Genomic DNA, 26,728 nt, shown 5'->3' with positions numbered 1-26,728 from the left:
CAGACTGTTCAGACCTGCTGAGATCATTTCTCTTCATTCCTTGTGCCCTTGCCCTTAATCTTGCCATTATTACTGATGCGGGTGGAAATATATCATCTTCTTTGTCTTGTACATGTTGTGTGTCTGGCTTTGTCTCAAGGGCTTTGGGATGTACCCTAGGTCCTTTGCCCAGTCTCAGCCTTAAACGCTTGGGGTTCCATAAAGCTACATCACCAGGGTTGGGGTGCAACTTTCTCTTCCTTGTTTCAGGAATTGGGATCCTAAATAGAGGGGAATCTTCATATGGGCACTGTCTGAGATGTTCCATTTGTTGTTGTAGAGCAATCTGCTGCTGATGTGCTTGAATGGCACGTTCCCTGTCACTTAATGCTATATATTCATATATTCCTCTGGTTGTATTAGAAGGATTCTGAGGGGCTGTGTCATTATTTTGAACATTGCACTGATTAGATTTCATAATGTTACATTGCTGTTGACTAGAATAGTCTTTCCGGGCCATGGAAAAACTAATATTTGGTATTATTCTGGTATCTGTTGCTGGCAATGGAATTCCAGAGGAGCTGGTACTAGGAGTTGCCTCTGATCTGGAACAAGCTTTTTGTGTCCCAGAGGAGCTAGTACTAGGAGTTGCCTCTGATCGGGAATGAACCTGAGGAGAATATGCTTTTTTCCTTCTGGAAGAGCTGGTCTTTGGACCTGCACTGGAATTGCTGGGCAAATTTGCACTGGATGATTGACCAGTCACAATGCCAGCATTGGCTCCAACTGGAGCTGCAACAGGATTAGTACCTGATGAAATGCCAATGATTCTTGCAATGGCATTCTGAAAAACAGTCATTGCTGTTTTCACTGGTTGTCCAAAACGATTTCTTTTCCCCGAAGGGGAACTAGTGTTTTTGTTTGGATCCATATCACCTGGATCGATATGTCAGGAAAATGGATGGTCACTGTGTACTTAGCACTGAGTACTAAGAGGTGACTGCATCCGTCGACATCTAGATGTCAAATGACAGCTGTGAAGCCATAAACTCTGTTCTTATCTGATTAACTGATAAGGTTGTCATGGTAACAGAGTGTTACCATGACAACCTTAGCAGGGGTTAAGAGACCTCTGATTGGTTGTCATGGTAACACAGGTGGTGTGATGCTAAATCTATGTGGGTGGTCTAACAGCTGTGAAACTCGACACCATGCAAAACCTCTGACCACTGATAAGGTTGTCATGGTAACAATGGTGGTGTGATATTCTAATTAGCATAAATCTACGTGGGTGGCCAAAAGGCCGTGAAAGCGTTACTATAGAAATGGTTGCTTAGATTCTGAGAAAAACGCAGGCGCCTTGCTTGGGAGACTCTGGCTCCAACTCCCATTGGCTTAACATTGAGGCCAACTATGTTTGCCTCAACTAGTTTGAGTTCTGAGGGGTGGGTGGTTAATTGCCCCAGCAGGGGGCAATTAACCACCGTTTGTCGTAGACCCATGAATGAGGTGTCAAACCGTACAGCTTATTCGGGAATGGGGTGGTATGACTTTTCTGAGGGGTGGGCGGTTCAACTTCACCTATTTACTTTCAATGGTGAAGTGTAAAATGCTGTCAGTCTCACAATTTTTATGCCTGAGTCCCCAAACTTTGCACAGTTGGTCACTGGGGGACTGCAGTTCAAAAATAGGAAAAGTGGGTTGGGCCACTAACAGCCAATCAGATTCCATCCATTGAATTTTATTCATTTAAATATAAAATGCTGCCATTCTCACACTATTTATGCCAGGGTGCCCACTGTTTGTCACTGCTTGACTTCGACTCAAGGTTAGAAAAAGTGGGCAGAGCCACCAGCCCCCAATCACAATTTACCTATTGAGTTTTATTGGTTTAAATTTAAACTGCTGCCGTTCTGTATCTTTAATTCCTAGGGTCCTTAAACTCTGCAGAGTTAGTCACTGGGTAACTGCAGTTCCAGGTTAGAAAAAGGGGTGGAGCCACCAATCAGATGTCACTTGTTGACGTTCAGTGGGGAAATTTAAATTACTCCCATTCAGACAGTATTAAAACCAGGGTCCCCAAACTTTTTTCAGTGGTTTTACTATATAACTGTGGGTCCAAGGTTAGAAAAAGTGGGCGGAGCCAACAACAGATCAGATTTCATTCAGTGACATCATGCTTTTCAACCCAACATGATGTTTGTTCTCAAACTTCCCTTTCTAGTTGGTACAATATAATACGATACACGGAACACATCTTACACATACACTTTTTAGTGTAGACCTTAAATATGTCAAATGTGAGTTTCTCAGAAGCATGCTTCCTAGGATTGGTTGAGAGCAAAATTCTGGCAGATACCAGTGTATCCTCCTGAGGCATTTATACTTCAATACCTGAAAAGTAATTACCCTATCCTAGAAGCCTATCTACTTTGAAATTCTGGAAATATTTAATACACTAGGCCCTCTCCTCTATTAGATGATCTATCTGAGTAAAGGTTGCCTGGACAAACTTTAAAAAATCTTGGGTCCCATACTTGCCACATCTTCAACCAAGGACAGTGCCTAACATGCCTATGGTCTGGTATGGAACTTGTTATCCAGAATGCTTGGAATCAAGATAAGAGGTCTTTCTGTAATCTGGATTTCTATACCCTAAGTCTGCTAAAAAAAAATAATTTAAAACTTAAATAAACCCAACAGTATTGTTTTGCCCCTAATTAGGGGTAATTATATCTTAGTTTGGATCAAGTACAGGTACTGTTTTATTATTACAGAGAAAAGGGAATCATTTAACCATGAAATAAACCCAATAGGGCTGTTCTGCCCCCAATAAGGGGTAATTATATCTTAGTTGGGATCAAGTACAGGTACTGTTTTATTATTACAGAGAAAAGGGAATCATTTAACCATTAAATAAACCCAATAGGGCTGTTCTGCACCCAATAAGGGGTAATTATATCTTAGTTGGGATCAAGTACAGGTACTGTTTTATTATTACAGAGAAAAGGGAATCATTTAACCATTAAATAAACCCAATAGGGCTGTTCTGCACCCAATAAGGGGTAATTATATCTTAGTTGGGATCAAGTACAGGTACTGTTTTATTATTACAGAGAAAAGGGAATCATTTTTAAAAATTAGAATTATTTGATTAAAATGGAGTTTATGGAAGATTGCCTTTCTGTAATTCGGAACTTTCTGGATAATGGGTTTCCGAATAAAAGATCCCATACCTGTACAAATTCTTTGCTGCTTTAAAAAAAATATATACAGTATTTAAAAAAAAGGTTAGCGAGGCTACTGATTAATACTTAAGGATCACAATCAGGTATTTAATTATAAAAAAACACGAGTAAGTTATTTTGCATTTATTTGTTTAGTTTGTTTGCCTGATTGCTTGTGTGCCACTGATTTAGTTATATGGGGGCCACCAATACTTTTTTTGTATTTAGTGCAAAATATGTTTCTAATTGTGCAGCACAGACTGCCTCTTACTTTACTTTTCTGTGCATCGGCTAAAATATCAATATTGGCAGTGAGTGAAATGTTGAAATGCAGTTTTTTTTAATGTTTTCCTTATTTTATATATTTATTCAATTTAAGATTTTCTTGTGTTGTTTTTTTCCCATCAGAATAGACATCAGGAATTATCAGAGTCTCTTGGCCTTTGTATTTGCTGTCACTGAAATAAACAAAAACCCAAGACTGCTGCCCAATATCACTCTGGGCTTCCATATTGTAGATCACTGTTTGACTGAAGCAATGGCAACAATTGGAATGATTGACATTATGAGTGGAAAAGGGCTTCCCATCCCTAACTATCGCTGGGGCCTTTCACCTAACTTGGTGGCTGTTGTGGATGGCATATCTTCCAAAGTGACTCTCCTTATAGCCAGAATGTTTGGCATTTACAGATTCCCACAGGTACAAAAACCCTACATTGTTGCTTAGTACAGGTATCAGACCCCTTATCCGGAAACCCGTTATCCAGAGAGCTCCGAATTACGGAAGCCCGTCTCCCATAGACTCCATTTTAATCAAATAATTCCGAATTTTAAAACTGATTTCCTTTTTCTCTGTAGTAAGAAAACAGTACCTTGTAATTGATCCCAATTAAGATATAATTAATCCTTATTGGAAGGAAAACAATCCTGTTGGGTTTAATTAATATTTTATTTTTTAGTAGACTTAAGGTATGGAGATCCAAATAACAGAAAGAACCCTTATCCGGAATACCCTTGGTCCTGAGCATTCTGCATAATAGGTCCTATACCTGTATATGAATAAAAATCTAGGAACTTATTTGCAGTGTTGCTCATGTTTTAAAGCAATAGCCTGAACCCAGGTTAATATATATATATATTGTTTTTTAATTATTATTTTTATTTATTTCTTTTTATTTTAAAATGTTTAATTTCTACTTGTCAAAATGTTCCATAACTTTTCTTTGGTTATGAGAGCAGTGGGGTCACCAAAAAAAAATAATTCTGTTGAATTATGACTTTTAAACTCATAATTATGACTTTTAGGGGTCCATTTACTAAACCACGATTATTTTGGGCTTAAAATCATGATATAGTAAAAATTCGGAGTAACCACAATAATTTCTGATGTTCGAAAATGTCACAAAAATTCTTTTATCGGTCGTACAAAAAGATTGTTGTTGCGTTCCGAAAGTCACAAAATATTTGGATCCAAGCGATCGTAAACGGCGCGAAACCCATTCTGGCTTTGAAACTTCAATGCATGATTTTGGAAGCCTCCCATAGGACTCAGTGGCACTCTGCAGCTCCAACCCGGCCCAAGGAAAGTCTCCCATAGGGCTCAATGGCACTCTGCAGCTCCAACCTGGCCCAAGGAAAGTCTCCCATAGGGCTCAATGGCACTCTGCAGCTCCAACCCGGCCCAAGGAAAGTCTCCCATAGGGCTCAATGGCACTCTGCAGCTCCAACCTGGCCCAAGGAAAGTCTCCCATAGGGCTCAATGGCACTCTGCAGCTCCAACCCGGCCCAAGGAAAGTCTCCCATAGGACTCAATGGCACTCTACAGCTCCAACCTGGCCCAAGGAAAGTATCCCATAGGGCTCAATGGCACTCTGCAGCTCCAACCTGGCCCAAGGAAAGTCTCCCATAGGGCTCAATGGCACTCTGCAGCTCCAACCCGGCCCAAGGAAAGTCTCCCATAGGACTCAATGGCACTCTACAGCTCCAACCCGACCCAAGGAATGTCTCCCATAGGGCTCAATGGCACTCTGCAGCTCCAACCTGGCCCAAGGAAAGTCTCCCTTAGGACTCAACATCGGGAAAGCATTAGGCCTGCCATCAAGGCATCCTAGGGAATGAGGTTTAGATCCTTGGGATCTTTTACTTTGTTCTTGTTCTTGCTCACAGAATGCCTGGTGGTTGGTGCTGATTCCCTAATCCACTTCCTATACCACTCATCATTTTTATGGGTTGAAGAGAAGAGTGCCTGTTAAGGTGGCAATACACAGGCAATTATAGCTGCCGATTGATCGTGCAGGTTTGAATTTTAGTCGGATTGGGGACTGAATAACTTGCTCGTGTTATACCCATTCTAATTTGATCATCTGGCCCCAGGGTGAAGATCCGCTAGCTTGCCGACCTCGCCAAGCGAGTGGATCTTAGCATGTATGGCCAACTTTAGATTCCATTCAGCTGTTAGCATTGTCTGTGGCAAGGGATCTATAATTAGGGTGTGAGCTTTATGACCTCTTGTCCTGTGTTCCCTGACACAGGGGCATTTATTTTTTCTTTAAATGGAATAATTTATATTTTAAAGCCAGCTGCCTTTCTCCCAATATCTTTCTGAAGGTTGACATTGTTCCATGCATTGCTCTATTTAGGGTAGCATTGTTTTCTTTCCTAATTGATTTGGGTTATTGAAGGCTGTCTCTTCAGAGGATTCTAGTGCCTTTAAGTCCAAAATGCCTTGTTCTGTAGCCAAGCTTTTGGGGTTCAGGAACACAACCCTCCCACTTACATTTAAGGCAGGCCTTAATTGGAGAAGCTGGTATTACATATGGTTGCAGAGTATGAATTCCACTTTCAACTGGGCAAATGATTTCACCAAATGACTCCTTGGCCCCTGCCCATGACCCAGCCTGGGAGGGTGTCATTGCCCCACAATGGTGTCCATTTAGACCAGCTGAACAAGGCTAAGTGGACGCTACAGTCCTTTCAAAAACCAGGATGAGTTAAGATTTATACCAAGTAGTTAGTGCCTGGAGGCTAGTGGCTGATATTTGAGTCCGGGTTAAGCCACCACCAGGGATATAATAGCTGACTGGCATAGAAGTACAACAGAATATTTGGGAGGGTAAGGCCTCCCTGTATAAGTCTTATAGCATCTGCATGTTGAGTTGCGGCCTCTCCCCAGTCCATACCAATTTTGTTATGCATGTGTCCAGTCCTGTGAACCATTGCCTGTTGGGTATGACTGGTGAATAATGGAAAGCATTGAGGAGTTTCAGTGAACATTTTCAAAATACTGATGTGACTTGGGAGGGATAGTTGTGAGCAAGTCTAATTTTGAAGCTTCATTTTGATGGATCTAGAAATTGGGGCATAGTTTACATCTACATATTTAAGGGGGTCGTGAAGGATTACAGTCACCAGGTATGTAAAGGATTTTTCCTATTGTAATTAAGGACAATGGTATGGGTCCCTGAGGGCCCCTGGATCAATGGGAAACAGCAGCAATTTCTGAGTAGTCTCCAAATTTTATGACCACTGCCAGCATCTTTGAAAGTGACTTCTTTTGGCCTGCTAGATATAAAAGTATATCTTCTGCATATAGTGAGAATTTCTCTTCAAGCCTCATTAACTCAAGGGATGAAAACATAATTTTACCTCTTTATAGGTCCCTGGTAAGGCCTCACCTTGAGTATGCAGTGCAGTTTTGGGCTCCAGTCCTTAAGAAGGATATTAATGAGCTGGAGAGAGTGCAGAGACTGCAACTAAACTGGTAAAGGGGATGGAAGGGTTAAACTATGAGGTTAGACTGTCAGGGTTGGGGTTGTTTTCTCTGGAAAAGAGGCGCTTGCGAGGGGACATGATTACTCTGTACAAGTACATTAGAGGGGATTATAGGCAGATGGGGGATGTTCTTTTTTCCCATAAAAATGATCAGCGTACCAGAGGCAGCGTAGGGTTTTTGTCATGATGAGGGCAGTGAGGTTGGGGCTCTTCCTAGTGATGTTGTGATGGCAGATTTTGTTAATACCTTTACGAATACCTTGGACGATTTCTTGAACAATTCCTTTGGGATAGCCAGCTCTTTAATTGAACAAAACTGACCACCTTAGGACCTATCCATGGAACACAAATGCCCATGGGATTTTGGAGAAGACTAAGCTCTATACCTTCTGACAAAGTGTTGGCCAATGACAACCCCTTTAATGTACTCCATCATTAATTTGTTGATGGCTAAGCAGTACAGATTAGCTTTGACCAGAACTAATTTAACAGTTTTTAGTATTTCAATTTAACCATAATAAATTCTGGCTTTGTGTTGTCTTTGCAGATTAGTTATGCATCCATGGATCCAGTATTAAGTGATAAAAATCAGTTTCCATCTTTTTACCGCACTGTGCCTAATGAAATTGCACAGTATGATGCACTTGTAAAGCTAATAAAACATTTTTCCTGGACATGGGTGGGTGTGTTGGTTTCAGACAATGAATCCGGCCTAAAAATGAGCCAAATGTTACAGAAGGAATTTGCACTCAATGGAATATGTTTTGCCTTCCTTGAGTTCATTCCATACCGTGATGCCTTGGATGATACCAAGAAATTACAGATTGTTAGAAGTCTGAGTAACTCAGCTGTCAGTGTTATCATTGCTTATGGTGACAGAGACTACATGGTTACATTACATCTTATATTGTATATGTTTCCTATATCTGAAAAGGTGTGGATCATTTCCTCCCAGTGGGATGTTGCCAGTGGATTTGATTTCTCTTTTTTATGTTTTGACGCTTTTAAAGCGGACCTGTCACCTTAAGAAATAATTTCAAATTGTTTTCTGTTGTGTTTGGCAAGCAAAATAAACTTTACTTACACTGTATAAATTATTTTAATTTTATTTTCTTCATACTTGGAATTCACAATTGCAGCAAGCAGGCAGGGGCCATTTTGTGGACACTGTTATCAAAGCAGGCATTGCATCCTGCCAAAATCTTGTTTCTGTGCCAGTATGGGGGGACCTGATGCCCATGTCCATGCACTGGTTACATAATTACATGGTGAGGAGGGAGGGGGAATGTGGGGAGGGCAGCAACATCTAAGAAGTTCTGAATTGAAAGTGATAGTAACTGTCTGCCCCACCTCTATGCCTAAGGCATAGAGGCGGGGCAGGCATTATATGATTGACAGCTGGGATTTTAAAATGCTTTTATAATGGGTATGGATGTGGTAATAAAAAAATTATTTTGGGTTTCATGTTTAATTTGAAAAGGACTTTTATTATACAACTTTTTATGTCTGGGTGACAGGTCCACTTTAATGGCAGTTTGGCTTTAACGCTTCATGCCAGTTCCATTCCAGGTTTTCAGGAGTTTTTACTAAACATAACTCTGAATGATTTTCCAAATGATATCTTTATTGATGCTGCATGGTGGGAACTGTACATTTGTTCATGGAAAACCAATGCAACAGATTTGAAATGCACCGGCACAGAGCAACTACAGAGTCAATATGAGCATTTTTACAGAGATATATCCATTTACAGCTACAGTATATATAATGCAGTGTACACTTTATCAGATGCTTTGCATTATTTGCAGTTACAGAAAAGGGAAGAAACCGTGGTGCACATAAAATACAGGCATGGGAAGTGAGTCAGAACTGAAAATATTATTTGACCAGTGACAGAATGTTTTTCTCTATTTAGATGCACAAGTATATAAAGAAAGTCAGTATTACAGACAGTGACGGGAATGAGTTACATTTTGATGAGAATGGAGATATGCCTTCTGACTTTGACATTTTAAACTGGATTGTCTACCCAAATCAGACTCTTAATGGCATCAAAGTAGGAACATATGCACAGAGATCTGCCTCCCAGGAACTGAGAATAAATGAAAGTCTAATACGATGGAGCCCATCTTTTAATGAAGTAAGATGCATGGAGAACATGTATAATCATAGACGTAAAAATGCCTTACAATGCCACTGGGGCAGATGGGGGGCTATATAATTAGCAGTAGCGATGAGCAAAATTTTTCGGTAGGCATGTATTGTCTACGAATTTCCATGTTTCACCATTGGCAGATTTGTTCGAAAAAATTCACTGTGGAACAATTCGGCATGTGACAAAAAATTATCATGCGCATCAAAAAAATTGACAAGAGTCAAAAACATTTGTTGCTCGCACGTCAACGAAAATTGACGCACATAACAAATTTTTTCATAAAAGTTTACATAAACTTGACATTTAGTTGAAATGCATCAATGGGAAGGGGAAATCAGACAGCAGATAAATCATGATTGCTCTACAATAGCATATACATTGCCCCACATTGTAAAAGAAACTCCTTTTCTTCTGCCTCCCCCATGTCAGTATACATGGGCAGCATTGCCCCTCCCAGACAGGAGGTAGGACTTAAACCATACTTATACCAATTAAAATGAATCTGCCCTATAAGACACCTGACTTCCCGTTATACATTTGCCAAAGCAGTACAGGAAGCGAAAATTGGGATGGAAAACCCTTTCATGTCACATTGATGATCTGAAAAAGTGGGATGTAACTCATTTGCTTTAATGTGTCAAAACAAACAGCACAAGGGTTATATAGCAGCTTTCAGATTCTCCAGAGTCTTATATTACTGTATAAAGTTATGTATAATTATAAATAACAGGTATCTCTTATTACTTGTTCTTTCCAGCGTGGCAACAAACAATAAATGTATTTGGGATCAGTGCTAATTCACCACTTCATTATGTAACACTTGGCTGGGGCAGATCTTAGCCTAAACATTTTTTCATTTTGTAGGGTAAGATCAAACTCAACAAAATGAACCAATTATTTTCAAAGGTACTGTGCTTCCATTTGCCATACATTTACCCGAAAATCACTCACCCCTAGTGAAAAATGCGTGAAACGGCAAAAATGTTGTGTGTCAAAAAAAATTGTTGCGCATGTGTTTTTTGGGCAAAGTAAACAACAATTTTTCATTGTGCGGCAAATTTTTTGCCCATTTCACAAAATAATCCACCAATGGCGAAATGCGGAAATTCGCTGTCACTCCATGCCTGGCAAACTGGACATTGTGGCAAAGGGAAAACCATTGACCTACTGGATGTTTTTCAAGGGGATGGGGCTTCAGTCTGCTGTCCTTCTACTTTAACATCACATGAGAATACACAATTCCATAGTATTTATGAAGAGAACTATGTAGCAGTGAATAATTGCAAAGTAGAAACTATATACACCAGGGTTTATAAGGGTGCTGAGTTGGGTTTTTATTTTTATTTGCCTGTAAACCTGATTCAGTTGCTAGGCAATGCTGTTCATAGCTGCCTACCTATCTGACTAATGGCACTGCAGCATTCCATTGCACTAGAGTAGTTCAAATCATTTGCAACAACTGTTATTGTATAAATATAAGATCAGATTTCCCGGGCAATGCCAGGCCCCTCAGCTAGTAATCAATACATTAAGATAAAGTAGTTCATTTGTTTGTAGTCTCTGTCAGAAATAAGTCTAAGCATGTATGTTATTAGAGTCATTATATTATATCTATGTAGTTATATTATAACACAATAAAACATACATATTATTCAGACCCCACGTACACCTTGCAGTGAAACCTGCCTTATTGGGTTTAGGAAGAAACCTAAAGAAGGATTCCCTGAGTGCTGCAATGACTGTGCACCCTGCCCAGAGGGCGAGATATCCAACCAGACAGGTGAGTGACCTAAAGATATAATTCATCAGAATATTTTCTATATTTTATAATTTATTTACTACTATTTTAATTAGTTATCATGTCCCCCTAAAGCACATCTTCTCCAATGTACATAATCACAACTTGGTCAGCCTTTGCCTAATCAAGACTTTCCATACATTGCTTTGTGCATAACTTACAATGCCCTCCCCCAAGTCTTAATAAAAAAAAAGTTGAATAAAAGTGGATCCAATACAGAGCCAGATTTCTATCCATGTACAAGTTGCAGTGCTAAAACCAACAGACCTTAGATAAAAAACAAAACATTTATGCTGCACTGTAACTTTGGTATCATCCAACTACATCAAGATAAGCAGATCATCTCCAAGTTCCACCTTACACCATCATTTGTTTGACATAATCTATTTATAAATGTGATCCCTTAACAACTTTCAAATAACTTGCCCACTACATAGATGTCAGACTTACAGGTCTATAATTGCCAGATTAAAATAATAATCTTAATTATTAATTGATGTAAGGATTTGCACTTTGAATGAAATATTATGCAAGCTACTTGATAGAATTAATAATGGCAAATGCCAAATGACAATTTGATAAATCTGTCCCATAGTCTGCATCTTTCACCGGTACCTGCAAGATAATGGCAAAAATTGTTAGAAGTAGAACACACAATAACATTAATTGCTCTTAGAAATCTTAACTAGGCAAAATAATATATATACTTAAACCAGCTCTAATTCACATTATTGGGCCACCAACCCAGGAAACAGTGAAGCTACCACCAACTCTATCATTTTCTGAGGGGACCACAGTTTAAAAACAGGGCCAATAATTATATAAAATAGGAAGATACACTATTGGGGAAAATAAGACTATATTACCCTTGATATCTTTCTATAAAATTATACTTATTGAGAAATTTTGTCCTCAAGGAATGACTATGAAGGTTTTCATTCATCCAGGTCAGGGTATATCTAGTATAAGTAAATCTAAAGCAACTGGACTCGCTAAGTTATCATTGAAGACACTTTACTACTCATCCGAGAAGCTTCTTCAGTTCAACTGACTGGTATGGGAAGTCCTCAGCATATGTACTCTTCCACTAATCCTGCTCGGATGAGTAGTGAGACGTCTTCAATGATAACTTATCGAGTCCAGTTGCATTAGATTTACTTATACTAGATATTCCTTAAGGAATGGGAAACAGAATTAAATATCGCTCTTACCTCTATAGAATAGAAGGACATCTTTTTAAATATATATAAAGCTTATAAAACATCTAAATTATGAGGAATGTCCCAAAAATTTAACTCCAGATGGTAATACATACCCAATACATACATAAAATAGCCTATCCTTGCAATCTAGAAGAGTCTTGTGAATTTCACTGTCCCTGGTGGAAACTTACACATTTTCATTAAGGATATACCTTTGAGTTAGCCAGGCCCATGCCCAGGGCCCACTATTTGAGGCTTTCTAAAAATCCAACCCTTTTCATTTGCCCACACACCAGAACTTCTTTTCCTGACGTATTTCCTCTGCTAATGGTCACCGCTACAATTAATGTATTGCCGGGATACTGCTCTTGGAAACAATTCAATATTTTTTTTTACTTCATTTACATTAAAAGCAAACAAACAAAAAGAAATATATAAAATATACAATTAATAGTAAAAATAAATAATTGATAATTGTTTTTCTTTACAGATAGAGAAACTTGTTTTAAATGTCCAATAAACCAATGGCCTAATTTAAATAGAACCATTTGCACTGATAAAGTGATCATTTACTTATCCTATCATGAGCCCCTAGGTGCATCACTGGCTTTGTTATCTGTTCTGTTTTGTATCATGACTTGTTTGGTTCTGATGATCTTCACTAAATACAGGAACACAGCGGTTGTTAAAGCCAATAACCGAGATCTCAGCTACATCCTCCTTGTGTCCCTCAAGATTTGCTTTCTATGTAATCTGATGTTCATTGGCCATCCCCGCCATGTGACCTGCATTCTAAGACAAACAGTGTTTGGTGTCATCTTCTCTATTGTTATTTCTTCAGTTTTGGCTAAAACTGTAACAGTGGTCATTGCCTTCAATGCCACCAGGCCTGGAAGCAAACTGAAGAATTATTTGGGACCCAGAGTGTCTAATTCCATTGTAATATTCTGTTCATTGATGCAAGTGATTATATGCACCAGCGGGTTAATCAACTCTCCCCCATTTCCTTATTATAACACCGATGATATAGTTGGGATGATAGTAGCCGAGTGCCATGAACATTCAAGCTATGGATTTTACTGCATTCTGGGATTTATGGGATTATTGGCAGCTCTTAGTTTTATTATCGCTTTCTTTGCTCGGACATTACCTGATATCTTCAACGAAGCCAAGTTTATCACCTTCAGCATGTTGCTGTTCTGCAGTGTGTGGGTCTCTTTTATTCCAGCCTATCTAAGCACTAAAGGGAAATATGTTGTGGCAGTGGAAATATTTGCTATCTTATCTTCTAGCTCTGGAATTTTGGGGTGTATATTTATTCCCAAGTGCTATATCATCCTTTTTAGAGCTGACAAGAACAAAACAGTCTTAAAAAAAAGAACTCAGATTAATTAGTTCAGTAGTATTCACATTTGCATGTGATGATAGATAGCTAGATAGATAGATAGATAGATTGATTAGATAGATAGATAGATAGATAGATAGATGATAGATAGATAGATAGATATATAGATAGATAGATAGATAGATAGATATATAGATAGATAGATGATAGACAGATAGATAGACAGATAGATAGATAGATAGATAGATAGATAGATGATAGGGAATTTGTGCCATATTTAAACCCAATTAAACCTTAATGATGGAAAGCCCAGCAACAGAATTTGCCACCTATTGTTAGAAGATAAAATAACACTGTGGGTTGAATTGTTGAATTGTGCCTATACCTGTACAAACATAGAAGAAATCTTGTGATGAATTGAATTCTTATGATGCCTTATTAACTAATTTGTTAGCAGTTATTTCATTAGTTATAGGCTGGCCAGCCAAGTTTTAAAGTGTATAATTAATTGTTAATATAGATCTTAGCATTTTCTATTTGTTATATATTTTATTCATTGCAATGTTTTCCTCCATTTTGTACTATCAGAAACTTTGGGGCCCCATACAAGTAATTTGAATGGGGGCCCCCCATGAACACAAGTGATCTGTACAAAAATTTTTGTCTATTCCCCTTGTGTGTGCTAAAAATGATCAACCTGGCAGTTAGGTAAGTTTTGCCAGGACAAACGTGGGTTTTGGACAATGTGATTACCAAAAAGGTAACATGGCTTTAGGGCTATACTGGAGCTGTAGGAAAAGGTCTATAAAATTGTTCCATAAAGGGCAATGGCTTTATAATTATGTTGGGGATCTATTTTGTAGGTAGACAGATGTCATTTCAAATCTATCAGTTGCAACAAAATAGACATTGCATCTTCCAAGTTCTAGTTATTGATTGGGTTGGCCTCAAATTAAATTTACTGCACATTAAACAAACTGTGTAGGAAGGAAAATCATTTATATAGCACTTTTCTCTTGTGGGGCACAAAATGCTTTACAGCAACCAAGGCACACACGTCTGGGGCCACAAGCATTTGCCCCAGGATATTGCGGGCAAAGGTATTCGTTAGAGGGGGACCTGCTCCTGACTTGTTGCTCCAGAAAGGAGGCATTTGATGACGCAGGAAGGATCAACAGGAGGCCTGAATGTGTCCCTCCAACACATATTTTAAAGATCTACTGCCTGTCTAAGGGCTGTATAGACTGCTGTATGCGACTTCATCATTTTGATATAATCCTACCCAAGGACATTTAGTCTGAGTCTGCCTCTATAGGACTTGCTCCTTGGTAAAGTTCCTGCTACACGTTAGTTGTTTATTCCAAACAAAACTGTTTTGACACAGACCTGGCTCTCCTTAGGATTTTGTAACAAAATACCAATTAAATACTGATGGGAACCCCTTCTACTTACCCAGGGACAAAGTAAATTACAGCGAATGTGCAGGATCAGAATCAGTGCTAAACAATAAAATAGTGAGAAGAAACCACCAAGTGAGCCACATTTTTCACCACTCACTTTGTGCTAATTCAGATTTCTGATTACAATAATTAAAACTTAACTTTTAATTCTACATATAAAACAATAAAGTATGTCAAAAGAAAATTGATTAAAAATGAAGGGCAAGGCAGGATGAGAACTGGTGTGATTCCCATTAGTATGATGTACTGGGAAAATTTAGATTGCCGTGGCTATAGGGGGCTAAGTTGATAGGGACGACCTGCAGTAACAATTATCACTTGTTGTATCTAGGAGATAGAGCTTGGCATATTAACAACCATATCTGTTTAAGGCCTGGTCTTACTATTCTACAAGTGAATTCACCTATTTGGCTTTGTCCCACACACCCAGCCCACAGCCATCCGTCATATCATCTCCCACCCCCCATTATTCACATCAACACCTGAGGAGTTCATGGCACCTGATATTTAGAATGAAATCAACGTGGCTACAAAGAACTAGGGTGATACCTTGAGTTTTTACACAGACCTGGCAACATCCTGTCTCTCACCCTAACTTCCTACTTCCTGCTTCCTTGGCAGAGAGAACACTGGTTATATTAGCCTGATTACACACGGAGTTGTCAAGTTCCCAACGTCAGTATCCAGGGGGAGCACAGCTGGAATGCCCCCAGAATGCTGCTGGGGGGACAGGAGAGTGGGGGAGAGCCACCAAAATAACCAGTTTTTATGCTCATTTTCTGATCTTTATCACCCATTACATACATAATACTGCATATGGTGCATTCATTGGACTTAATCATAATAAACCAGTGTTCTTAGTCAATGTTTCTCTCCTCGCGGGAAGCTTAATCAAGACATATCTGTTTATATTGAAAATATGGGTGCACTCTGGGAACTTTTAAATGTTTAAGATAACAGGCCGAAGGTTTGCTCTTCTATGCATTTTTTGCCTTTTTTTTCTCAAAACAATTTGCCAATAGCAATTAATCCCTATTAATATATCTGTCTTTCATTTAAACTACACCCTGGTTGCTAAGCTAATTCGATTCTAGCAACCAAATAGCTGCTGAAAAGCCAAACGGGAGAGCTCCTAAACAAAAACTGAAATAATTAAAAAACTGGCAATAATAAAAAATTAAGACCAATTGCAAATTGTCTCAGACTATCACTCTCTACATTAAACTGAGTGTTAATTCAAAGGTGAAAACCCCCTTTAATGCAGGAGTTGGGGTCAGATTTTGATTGACAGGTAGATCTAATACATCTTTTAGGGGGCTTCCTATCCATAGCAACTAATCAGTAATTAGCTTTTTTCAACCAGCTGCAGGTAGAACGATGAATGCAACAATTTAATTGGCTGCCATGGGTTACTGCCTGCAGGCAAATTTGCCCGGTGTTAATAAATGATCCTCAGAATTGCAGTTGGTTATTTTGAAATAATAATACATCTTCTAGGCAAACGGAGCCCCCAAAAGGATGTATTAGACTTAACTGTCAGCCCAAGTCTGACTCATGAAATAAGAGACAGTGAAGAGAGACAAGAATAATGAGATTATTTCAGAAAAAAATTGATTATATATATATATATATATATATATATATATATATATATATATATATAAAGATTCTTATTTCGGTGAGAAAAAGCTTATATTGAGTTTACCATTTTCAAACAGTTTCCCTTCCGATGGTAGTTTGAACAACAACACACGGTGCCAGGTTATTATAGTGGTTGGCATGTGTCCTCTCTAATATCATATATATGTGTCAATATCTATATATATATATATATATATATATATATATATATATATATATATATAGGTACCCATACGGTTAAATGCCCCCCTATAGCTTTAATGTAAGTTCATTAACATATGTCTGCTATTGGCTAGCAGGGATGGTAACCACTTCCTGCCTCACTTTGGTATAGTGCTGGGAAAGGAGTGGCACTTCCTCTTTGCTTCCACCTGAGGAACAGGGTGGGTGTTGCTGTGAGCCCGGGGCTCGGGCCTAGTTATAGTCGGGGAACAGGGCCCCCATGAATGAGGCATTAGATAGGGGCAGGTGTAGCCCCCTTTTTAGTACCACTCTAGGTGTCACGAGTATACTGTGGTGAGTGAGGAAAGGTAAGGTGAGTCCTTCAGGCAGGGGCTGCTATAAGATGGAGGAGGCGTGGACAGGACGTAGTGGGCGTTGACCAGATGAGACAGCAAGGGACGGAGCGGGCGTAGATCAGATGGGAACAGCAAGGGACGGAGCGGGCGTAGATCAGATGAGACAGCAAGGGACGGAGCGGGCGTAGATCAGATGGGAACAGCAAGGGACGGAGCGGGCGTAGATCAGATGGGAACAGCAAGGGACGGAGCGGGCGTAGATCAGATGAGACAGCAAGGGACGGAGCGGGCGTAGATCAGATGGGAACAGCAAGGGACGGAGCGGGCGTAGATCAGATGGGAACAGCAAGGGACAGAGCGGGCGTAGATCAGATGGGAACAGCAAGGGACGGAGCGGGCGTAGATCAGATGGGAACAGCAAGGGACAGAGCGGGCGTAGATCAGATGGGAACAGCAAGGGACGGAGCGGGCGTAGATCAGATGGGAACAGCAAGGGACGGAGCGGGCGTAGATCAGATGGGAACAGCAAGGGACGGAGTGGAACAAGGCAAGATCAGGCAGAACAGAACGGAGCAGACAAAGGCAAGGACAAGAGTGAAGACTGAGGAGAGGAATGAGGAGCAAGGAGTGAAACAAGAGCAAGGCAATGGGCAAGGAAGCAAGAGAACAAGGCTAAGAAGAACAAAGAGAAGAAGAAGTAGGACAAAGGAGCCAGAACAGGAACACCAGCTAGGGGCAGGCCACAGTGCTAAATGATTAATGTTCAGGCACTGATTGTGAGGAGGGCTGAGCTTATATAGGGCAGAGTCAGCCCTGATTGGCTGACCCCACCTAGCCAATAAGGCTGCTGAGGTAATGTAATGAAGCCCAGGACACTGGTGAAAGGGATTACATAGCAAACCCCTCTCATCAGCTGCTCTCCTGGCTCAACAGTTAGGGAGAGCAGCCAAGAACCACCAGGTCCCGGGATCAGTCCCCAGCAGAGCCTTACACTAGGGGTGTAAGGCAGTTAGGGCTGAGCTAGAAAGAGCCTGTAGTGTAGGGATCCCAGTGAATAGGGAATCAGGATAGAGAATTCCCTGAGGGGATCCACTATGGGGTGTGGCAGAGGGGAAGTGAGATTCCTGCCAAGTCTGCCCGCAGGGGAGTGTCAGTCTGTATTACACTCTGTTTGGGGTATTGCCTGTACCACTGGCCCCTGAGAAGCTGTATTGTGAGTAACCCTGTGGATGTTCAATAAACACTTATTTTGTTATTTGCAAGAACCTCTGGCGCCCTCTGTTTTTATTTTTCTGCATAGCAGCAAGAGAGGTGTAGTTGCACAACACCCTCACCTTCCTCTTCCACTTAGCGAAGGCCCATTCTGGGCGAGAGAGTACAGTGTAACCCATGTTCTACTGATACTAGTCCAGAAAGCCAGCTACAGTATTTACTGTAGCTGAAATAGAGGTTACATATATATATACATCACTAAGCTCCGATTATAACTAATGACATTACTAAGCACCATTTATAAGGATATAATGTGATATAATAAATATATATAGTTTGGTCCCATAGGGAAATGACCAAACTGTACATTATTATTATTATATTAACAAAAAGAACTCATTGGTGAATTTTCTTGCATCTATTTATATATTTTTCAGCAATTTCTATAGCAAAACCAGGGGGCGCAGTGGGACAATGTTATGGTTGGGGTCACAACCCCTTTAAGTAGTGCATCATGGGTAATGCTTTCAATTTTCTGTTTCATAACTCATCTTTATTTTTTCTTTTTATTAAAAATAAATTTTTTCTAACTTACTAGTTAGGAGTATTCGCCCAATATCTATCTGCTTCAGAGCCACTGTTTTCCAGGGCCCAGCATCATGTACCTCTTCCTAAAAGGGGACCTGTCACCCTAAAAAATAATTCCAAATGATATGCTATCATGTTAGTTGAGGGAAATAAACTCACACTATATATATTTTAATAAAATCCCACAGATGTGGGCCTTTGTCCTAAATGACTCCTTCCCCTGCCAAAAACTGATTGGGTCTCAACCAAATATTGGTAGGGCATCATCTGCCCATAGAATGGGGTCAGTGGTGAACAAGACTGCAAAGGCTTCTCAAATGTTACAGTCGGTAGCCCAAGTAGTGTTGCTGCGTGGCTGGTATTTTACCAGCCAAGCCACGGCTGGCATTACAAATATGCTGGCAATGTACTTGCTGGTAAATTTGTAATAACTTGTCACTCTGCCCCAACCAGCCTCCAATCAGCCTCTTTTTACTCCGACACTCACCTAATCCTTGCAGCCTGGCCCCTCCCCCTTTGAAAACACAACACTGTCCATCCACTCGTGGCCCCACTAAAAAGGTGGGAACCCTAAGTCCAAACCCAAACAGATGAGCCCAGTTTGGCTGCCACTTTTGTTTTTGGCTTTATGAGAAAGGCAGCTCAGTGAGGTGTAACTCAGTGTGACCCATAAAGCAGCTTTACAGGTTTATTGAAAGGTTCTGTAGAAGTGTAAAAGGGGAATTTTCAACGTGTGTAGGAAATTAGAATATTTTATTTGTGTATCTCTTGCCCATCATGCAGGCTGTGTTACCCCATGCAGTTCCCTATCTGCGCACCAGAGAGGCCTTTGGGCAGAAAATCAGCCATTTCCAGGTAAGGAAAACTCCTCACCTCAGAAGAAGACACAGGCTCTTCCTCAGTGACCTGCTGACAGCTAGAAATGGTAGCCCTGGGCAACGAGGCAGCACGGCCAAACACTGGGCAGTGATACCAGGGTGAGGGCTGGTTTGGGAGGCACCTATATTCAATATCCTGGCACTGGCATGCCTCGGAGTCGGTAAGTTCAAGCACAGATAAAAGCCCTAAATACATCTTGCCAGTGAGTTTAACCCTTGCTTCAGGACTGCTATATGATTTGCCCTTTGTGAGCACAGTAACCTGTACCAATATGGATGATAACCACTCCTCAAAAATGTGGAATATATTCCCTTTTATTGGATCTACCCTGTTGGGAATACAATATATATTGTTTGGCTCTTAAGACATTTGCAGGGAAAATGGTACTTTTTTAATAAGGGAATCCATCTATTTTGGCAGCTAATGCAAGGGAAAATGGCCGACATGTACACCCGCCGGGCAGTTTGTCGGCAGTACGTTTATAATGTGGCAAAGACCTGCGGCCAGGGACATTGCAATCCAAAGGTAGGCGTAATCTGTTTGGATCAGTTATACTCTGCCTAGATTAGTGAAGGGCAATCTGATTGGTGCTTTTGCTTTCTGCAACCACTTGCTGAATATTAGTTTGAGCTTGAGAGTTTCAGTGGTCAGTGGGAGTTGCCATAGGCAAAGTCAAGTTTTTTATTCAAACAAGTTTTCCTTATTAATAAATAAGGGACCATTTGCGAGTTTATTCAATTTAGAGAAACAAACTCAAATTTACTATATAGAGAGAGTGTGAGTGGTACACATCCCAGCACACGCTGGGATGTAATGTACAGAAAAAAAGTTGACGCTCTGTCTCTATATTTAGTTTATTTTGACCAGCACCCAGGCAGTTAACTACATTTTTAGGATTGTGCTCCTCTCTGCCCTACCTTACATAGTACCTCAGTTTCCCTTAAGCCAGCTCTGATATCATGTATTTGACACCTGTAGGGAGGTGATTATTGTCACTAGCAGTTAGTTGCCTAACCGACTGATACAAGTTGAGACCAGTGCCTAGTCTTCTGCTCCTGGGGGCTGGTTGATAGGCACCCACCTAAGGACTAAATTCCTCCCTGACTTTATATAGAGGCCAGCCTCTGTCCCAGCCCACTTCCCAATCTCCAATCTGCCCATTTCCCCATCCGTCCATTCCACTGTCTAGCCCGCCCATTTCACCTCCCCCAAATTACTTCATGTCCCGCCCCCTCTCTAAAGCCTGGTATTAATAGGAAAAAAGGTGGCAACCCTAGTTTCACCTGCTGAACTTGGGGCTATGTAGTAATAGGAAAAATGAATGTACGGAAGAATAAATAACACACACAAGCAATATAGAGGAAATTCATTTTATTAAAATTTCATGAAAATTTAGGATGCAATAGATTTTGGAATTTATGGATACTATTTGAAAAATTCTAGTTTGACAGTGACATTCTGCTTTTAGGTTTAAATAACAATTGTATTCATTTTTGTAATGTCTACTTAATTATGGGTGCTTAGTAAATATCAGAGTTATTGTATGAATAGAGATTGGCTGGCTCTATTTAAAGTTTCAATATCACCATTTTTTTTGCTTTTGCCAATTTGTACATCGTTTGAGCCTCATAATTGTAATTGGGCCATTTGCTTTATAGCATTGTTTTCTTTGTGGAGCCAAATGTTCGATGTATTATGATTACAGTTCCCAGTGTATGGACTCTATGTCGGCTGTACGCAATACAAGGGTACAAGGGGAAACTGTTTGGACTTATCCTTCATTGGACTATGAATTGGACTTGTATACACTTTGGGCTATGTATCTAACTTACAGCCTATACACATGTACACTGGGGGTTGGGCAAAAAAGCCCCATTGCAGTTATCTCATTATTCAGTTGAACTATAACCAATCAGATTGGCCTTTTGTTGGGACTTTCCAAGTTATGGAAAGCTTTTTAATATTTCTATTATTATGAAAAGGTATTTTTCATGTCTTACATATTTATAATTTCTTGATATCACTATGTTATTATTAAGTCATTGGTATTTATTATAGGGCTTATTTAAGGTGTGGCCTTTTGTTGTGTTTAAAGGGGAACTTTCGCAAAAATGAACATTTACTGAAATAAGAAACTATCTAAATATAATTTAATTTAAAATAACTTTTCTTATGACTTTTGTAATCACTGTATTCCATTTTAGGTATGGGCGTGTTTTTGAATATTGTGTTGTTAGTCATTGCCCGTTGTACTATTTACATGTAGGCTGTCATTATGGCTTTTTAAAATATGGGTAGTATTTGGATATTGCTTATTTTAGAGGGTTTTTATGATCATAATATAGCAAATTAATTGTATTATATTGTAACTTAATGCTATTTTAACAGTGAATATGGTTGTTATTACTAATTACCGTGTGGTTATTATTTCACTCCTTATTGCTTTTTTACTTGTATCCATTAATTATGGAGACTTTTTATTATCACTATCTAAAGTATAGATGATTTTTGATATAAGTACATTTAATATAGATGTATTTTGTAGAGATATTTCAGAAAATTTTCACACTAAAATCACAAAAGTGAGAAAGACATACGAGGGTTAACAGGGAGCGTAAAGGGCCGACAGGAGACGGTACAAGAGATGCAGGGAGTTATAGTGATATTAGTGCATCCGCAGTCGCCTGTCCACAAATGGGCAATGCCAAACTGTGTAATAGTTACATAGTTACATAGAGTTGAAAAAGGACCAGAGTCCATCAAGTTCAACCCTTCCAAGTAAACCCAGCACCCACAACCTATACTGACCAATCTATACACTCACATACATAAACTATATATACAACCACTAATACTAACTGTAGATATTAGTATGACAATAGCCTTGGATACTATGCTTGTTCAAGAACTCATCCAGGCCCCTCTTATAGGCATTAACAGAATCTGCCATTACCACATCTCTAGGAAGGGCATTCCCCAACCTCACTGCCCTCACCATGAGGAACCCCCTACACTGCTTAAAATGGAAGCTCCGTTCCTCTAATCTAAAGGGGGGGGCCTCTGATGCATTGATCACTTTTATTGGAAAACACAGCGCAGTCTTCTCCAAAATCCCATGGGCATTTGTGTTCCATGGATAGGTCCTAAGGTGGTCAGTTTTGTTCAATTAAAGAGCTGGCTATCCCAAAGGAATTGTTCAAGAAATCATCCAAGGTATTCGTAAAGGTATCAACAAAATCTGCCATCACAACATCACTAGGAAGAGCCCCAACCTCACTGCCCTCATCATGACAAAAACCCTATGCTGCCTCTGGTGTGCTGATCATTTTTATGGGAAAAAAGAACACCCCCCATCTGCCTATAATCCCCTCTAATGTACTTGTACAGAGTAATCATGTCCCCTCGCAAGCGCCTCTTTTCCAGAGAAAACAACCCCAACCCTGACAGTCTCACCTCATAGCTTAAATCTTCCATCCCCTTTACCAGTTTAGTTGCAGTCTCTGCACTCTCTCCAGCTCATTAATATCCTTCTTAAGGACTGAAGGTGAGGCCTTACCAGGGACCTATAAAGAGGCAAAATTATGTTTTCATCCCTTGAGTCAATGCCCTTTTTTATACAAGACAGCACATTATTTGCTTTAGTAGCCACAGAATGACACTGCCTGGAATTAGACAAATTGTTATCTACAAAAACTCCTAGATCCTTCTCATTAAGGATCCCCCCAGCAACCTACCATTAAGTAGATAGTTTGCGTTTATATTATTTCTACCAAAGTGCATAACTTTGCACTTGTCCACATTGAACCTCATTTTCCAGTTTGCTGCCCAGTTTTCCAGTTTTGTCAAATTGCTCTGAAACGTTGCAGCTCTGGGAAAAGGGCATAGCCAAAAACCAAAACAATGACTTTATGGTTACAATTTGCCTTCATTGCCTGCAGAACAAAACCAGGCCCATTGCTTAAATTGCCCCTGAGTCATTAATAAATTAATTATGGCAACCAAAAGTTAACAGAAAACACTGCAGCACCCCGCTAAGAAACCTATTTAAGTCAGGCTGGTTATTTCCATTGTGGCTCCCTGCTAGTGATCCCAAGCACAAAGAGCTTGTGCAGTTACATTCATAATAATACTGTAATGAATGTAGTTATTGATGAATATGCTCATTAGTATACTGTAGATTAATCAATATCCCAAAATCAGTCAGTCACAAATTACTTTTTGCATTAACTGTTAGAAATAAATTAAACTGAGAATTGAACCTATGACATTCTGTCTTAAAAATCAATTGAACCTATGACTAATAGATTCATTCTGGATTAAAGAGGGCAAAACATACCTGTTTGATTCATATAGCCACATAGGGCACGCATTCTGAAAGAACCACTTTTAAAATATGTCCCTACGTGTCTCACATGTTCTTTATGTCATAATAAACTACCATGTTTCCCCGAAAATAAGACACTGTCTTATATTTTTTTAAGCTCCAAAATATGCACTAGGCCTTATTTTCAGGGGATGTCTTATTTTTCCATGAAGAAGAATACAGTACACATTTATTCCATCGTTTGGGCGAGATTTATCGCCCAGCCCTAGGTGGGTGTCTTATTTTCGGGGGGTGCCTTATTTTCCGAGGGGGGTGAAAAATCGGGGGGGTGCCTTACTTTCAGAGGATGTCCTATTTTCGGGGAAACAGGGTATAATGGATCAGATTCAGTTTGGTGAGAAAAGATTATGTCCAAATTCAATTCCAGATTTTTCCATAAAACCAGATGCAATTCAATGAGAAAAGACTGACCTCACTGTTTATCATAACTGGAACTTAGGAAAAAAATTCTCCCCAAATTAAATCTCCTCTATAAGTTTTCACATGATAAACCATAAAATAATGTTTTCTCCTGGAACTGAATCTTTTTGTATTCTACTGTAGAATTAGGGAATACAGGGGTAGGAGAGATAGCTCTTCGTACAAGTTGATCCAGGGACTGGTCTGAGTGCCATCTTGGAGTCAATTTTTTCCCCTCTGCGGCAAATTAGAGAGGCTTCAGATGGGGTTTTTTGCCTTCCCTGGATCAACTAGCAGTTAGGCAGGTTATATATAGGCATTATGGTTGGACTTCGCGGATGTGGTTTTTTTCAACCTAAATATGTCACTGTGTATTAGTAAAAAACGCAACACGAAAAAGGAAGAGAATGTAGTTATTTTTTTTGTTTATAAAAGTAATTTATTTCCCCGTTGCCCTGATGCAATTCAGCAGTGTGTCATATACTGTAATTGTTTCCAATAATTTCTAAGCTGGAACATAAATAAAAAGCACCAATACATCATTCAAGAACAATGGGAGAGAAGCAGAACAAAGAGAAGTACCTAACTCAGTGCTGTTGGGCTCTTTCCCTCAGTGCATTGCTTGTTCATAACCAGTACTGTATTTATATTTATATATATTTGAACTTCTTACATGTTGCCCTGTAAACCTCAGTGCAGTAAAGTTTACAAAAAATATTTTTTCAATTTAAGAATCGTGCATTTTTCTTTATTTCTTTTACGTCAAAACTGTACAAAACTGAAATGTAAAAAAACATCATCAAAAAGCTTGGGGCAGCAATTTGTGCTATTAAAGTGATGTAAAGTTAATAATTCAAGGTCACATAAAATGACAGTGTATAAAGCAGCAACTGCTTGAAAATGCTGTATAAAACCACTGATCTATTGTGTTTTACTCCATGGTCCCCTGAGGTCTAAGGTGGTGTCAAATAATGGCTTCAAATATGGCACTCAGACCACTTAAAAGTAGATACCCGCCATTATGATTGCACTATTTTTTAAAATAAATCATGTAACACACTTTGATAAACAGGCCATACAGTGTAAACTCAAATGCCCTTGGAGTGGGATTTTCATTACCCCCCCCCATGGGAATTCTAGCTTTTATTTTTCATGAGACCCTCATTAGGGCCAAACATTTTCACTAGATCCATTGACACCCATCATAGCTAATCCTTAAATGGCCATGGGCTAAGTAATTGGCAGTTTCTATGTAGATAGAAGGGTATTCATTAAATGTCAATCTCTAACTTGCACCCATTGATAAATAAAAATCCCAAGAGACTGAATAGAAAAAAGATGAATTTTTCTGAGGTACGCTCTAATCTGCCCTTAAGATTCTTCACTGCCCACACCAATCTGTGATCTTGTGCCCAGAAATTCAATGATTTTTTTTTAAATAACCTCAGGCACAGTCAGCTCAAACATGGGTTTAATGCTACGAGAAATCAAATATTACTACAGAGAGTTCTAGCAGATTCTGAAAGGCCCTGGGAAACCCTAAACACAACAATTACATTAACAGTATCTGTGGCAGGAGAAATGAAATTCAGGTGAATACCAAGCTATTCAGAACTTTAAGAAAATCATTTTCTGAAGCAGAATGGTCCAAATGGTTTACATTGCTTCTAAATGGTAAAGATGCCCCATCCAACGGTATCAGAAAGGTGAGGGGGATATGATGAGAAGGTGGCACCATGTGTGCTTCCGGGGACAATGCAGGCTTCCAAAAATGTCATGGCTTGTATTTTTATAATGGGCAGAATAACAGCTTCCTGCCCCTGGAAGAAATATAGTGTCTTCATTATTATTATTATATTTGATAATATGTATTTACAAAGTGCCAAAATCTGCAGTACAACAAATGGGTGCATATATTGAACAGATTACATAATAAAAAGCAACCAATAACCAATACAAGAGGTAAAGAGGCTAATTCCACAAAAGAACTTACAATGTAAAAAATATCTTTATAGAGGGACATGAAAGAAACAGTATATAAACCCCTGGACCCTACTAAAGGCTGTTGATGGCTGCTATAGTTTCAAGTTTCAAGTTTATTGTCATATACAAATAACAATGAAGCATCATTACTGTAATGAAATTTTTTTGACCCGTGTTCCTCCCAACT

General features: G+C 39.5%; 1 protein-coding gene across 1 annotated transcript; it reads left to right on the top strand.

Moving 5' to 3' along the window:
• Positions 1-925: 925 nt before the first annotated feature.
• Positions 926-13,527, top strand: LOC105945589 (vomeronasal type-2 receptor 26). Its single transcript, XM_018096465.2, has 5 exons — positions 926-975; positions 3,615-3,906; positions 8,893-9,117; positions 10,789-10,912; positions 12,623-13,527. The coding sequence occupies exons 1-5, from the start codon at positions 926-928 to the stop codon at positions 13,525-13,527; spliced, it is 1,596 nt and encodes a 531-aa protein (XP_017951954.1).
• The last annotated feature ends 13,201 nt before the right edge of the window (positions 13,528-26,728 follow it).

The sequence above is a fragment of the Xenopus tropicalis genome, chromosome 8 (assembly GCF_000004195.4).
Source record: "Xenopus tropicalis strain Nigerian chromosome 8, UCB_Xtro_10.0, whole genome shotgun sequence".
In the NCBI taxonomy this organism is placed as follows: domain Eukaryota; kingdom Metazoa; phylum Chordata; class Amphibia; order Anura; family Pipidae; genus Xenopus; species Xenopus tropicalis.
This window is presented reverse-complemented; position numbering and strand designations above follow the sequence as displayed.

What these genes read in the sequence shown, in the direction of transcription:
- LOC105945589 (XM_018096465.2), top strand. Translation starts at nt 926, where the DNA reads ATGTCAGGAAAATGGATGGTCACTGTGTACTTAGCACTGAGTACTAAG. An exon ending in TTAGCACTGAGTACTAAGAG is followed by an intron (nt 976 to 3,614) that starts GTGACTGCATCC and finishes TTTTCCCATCAG; the next exon opens with AATAGACATCAGGAATTATC. An exon ending in GCATTTACAGATTCCCACAG is followed by an intron (nt 3,907 to 8,892) that starts GTACAAAAACCC and finishes TTCTCTATTTAG; the next exon opens with ATGCACAAGTATATAAAGAA.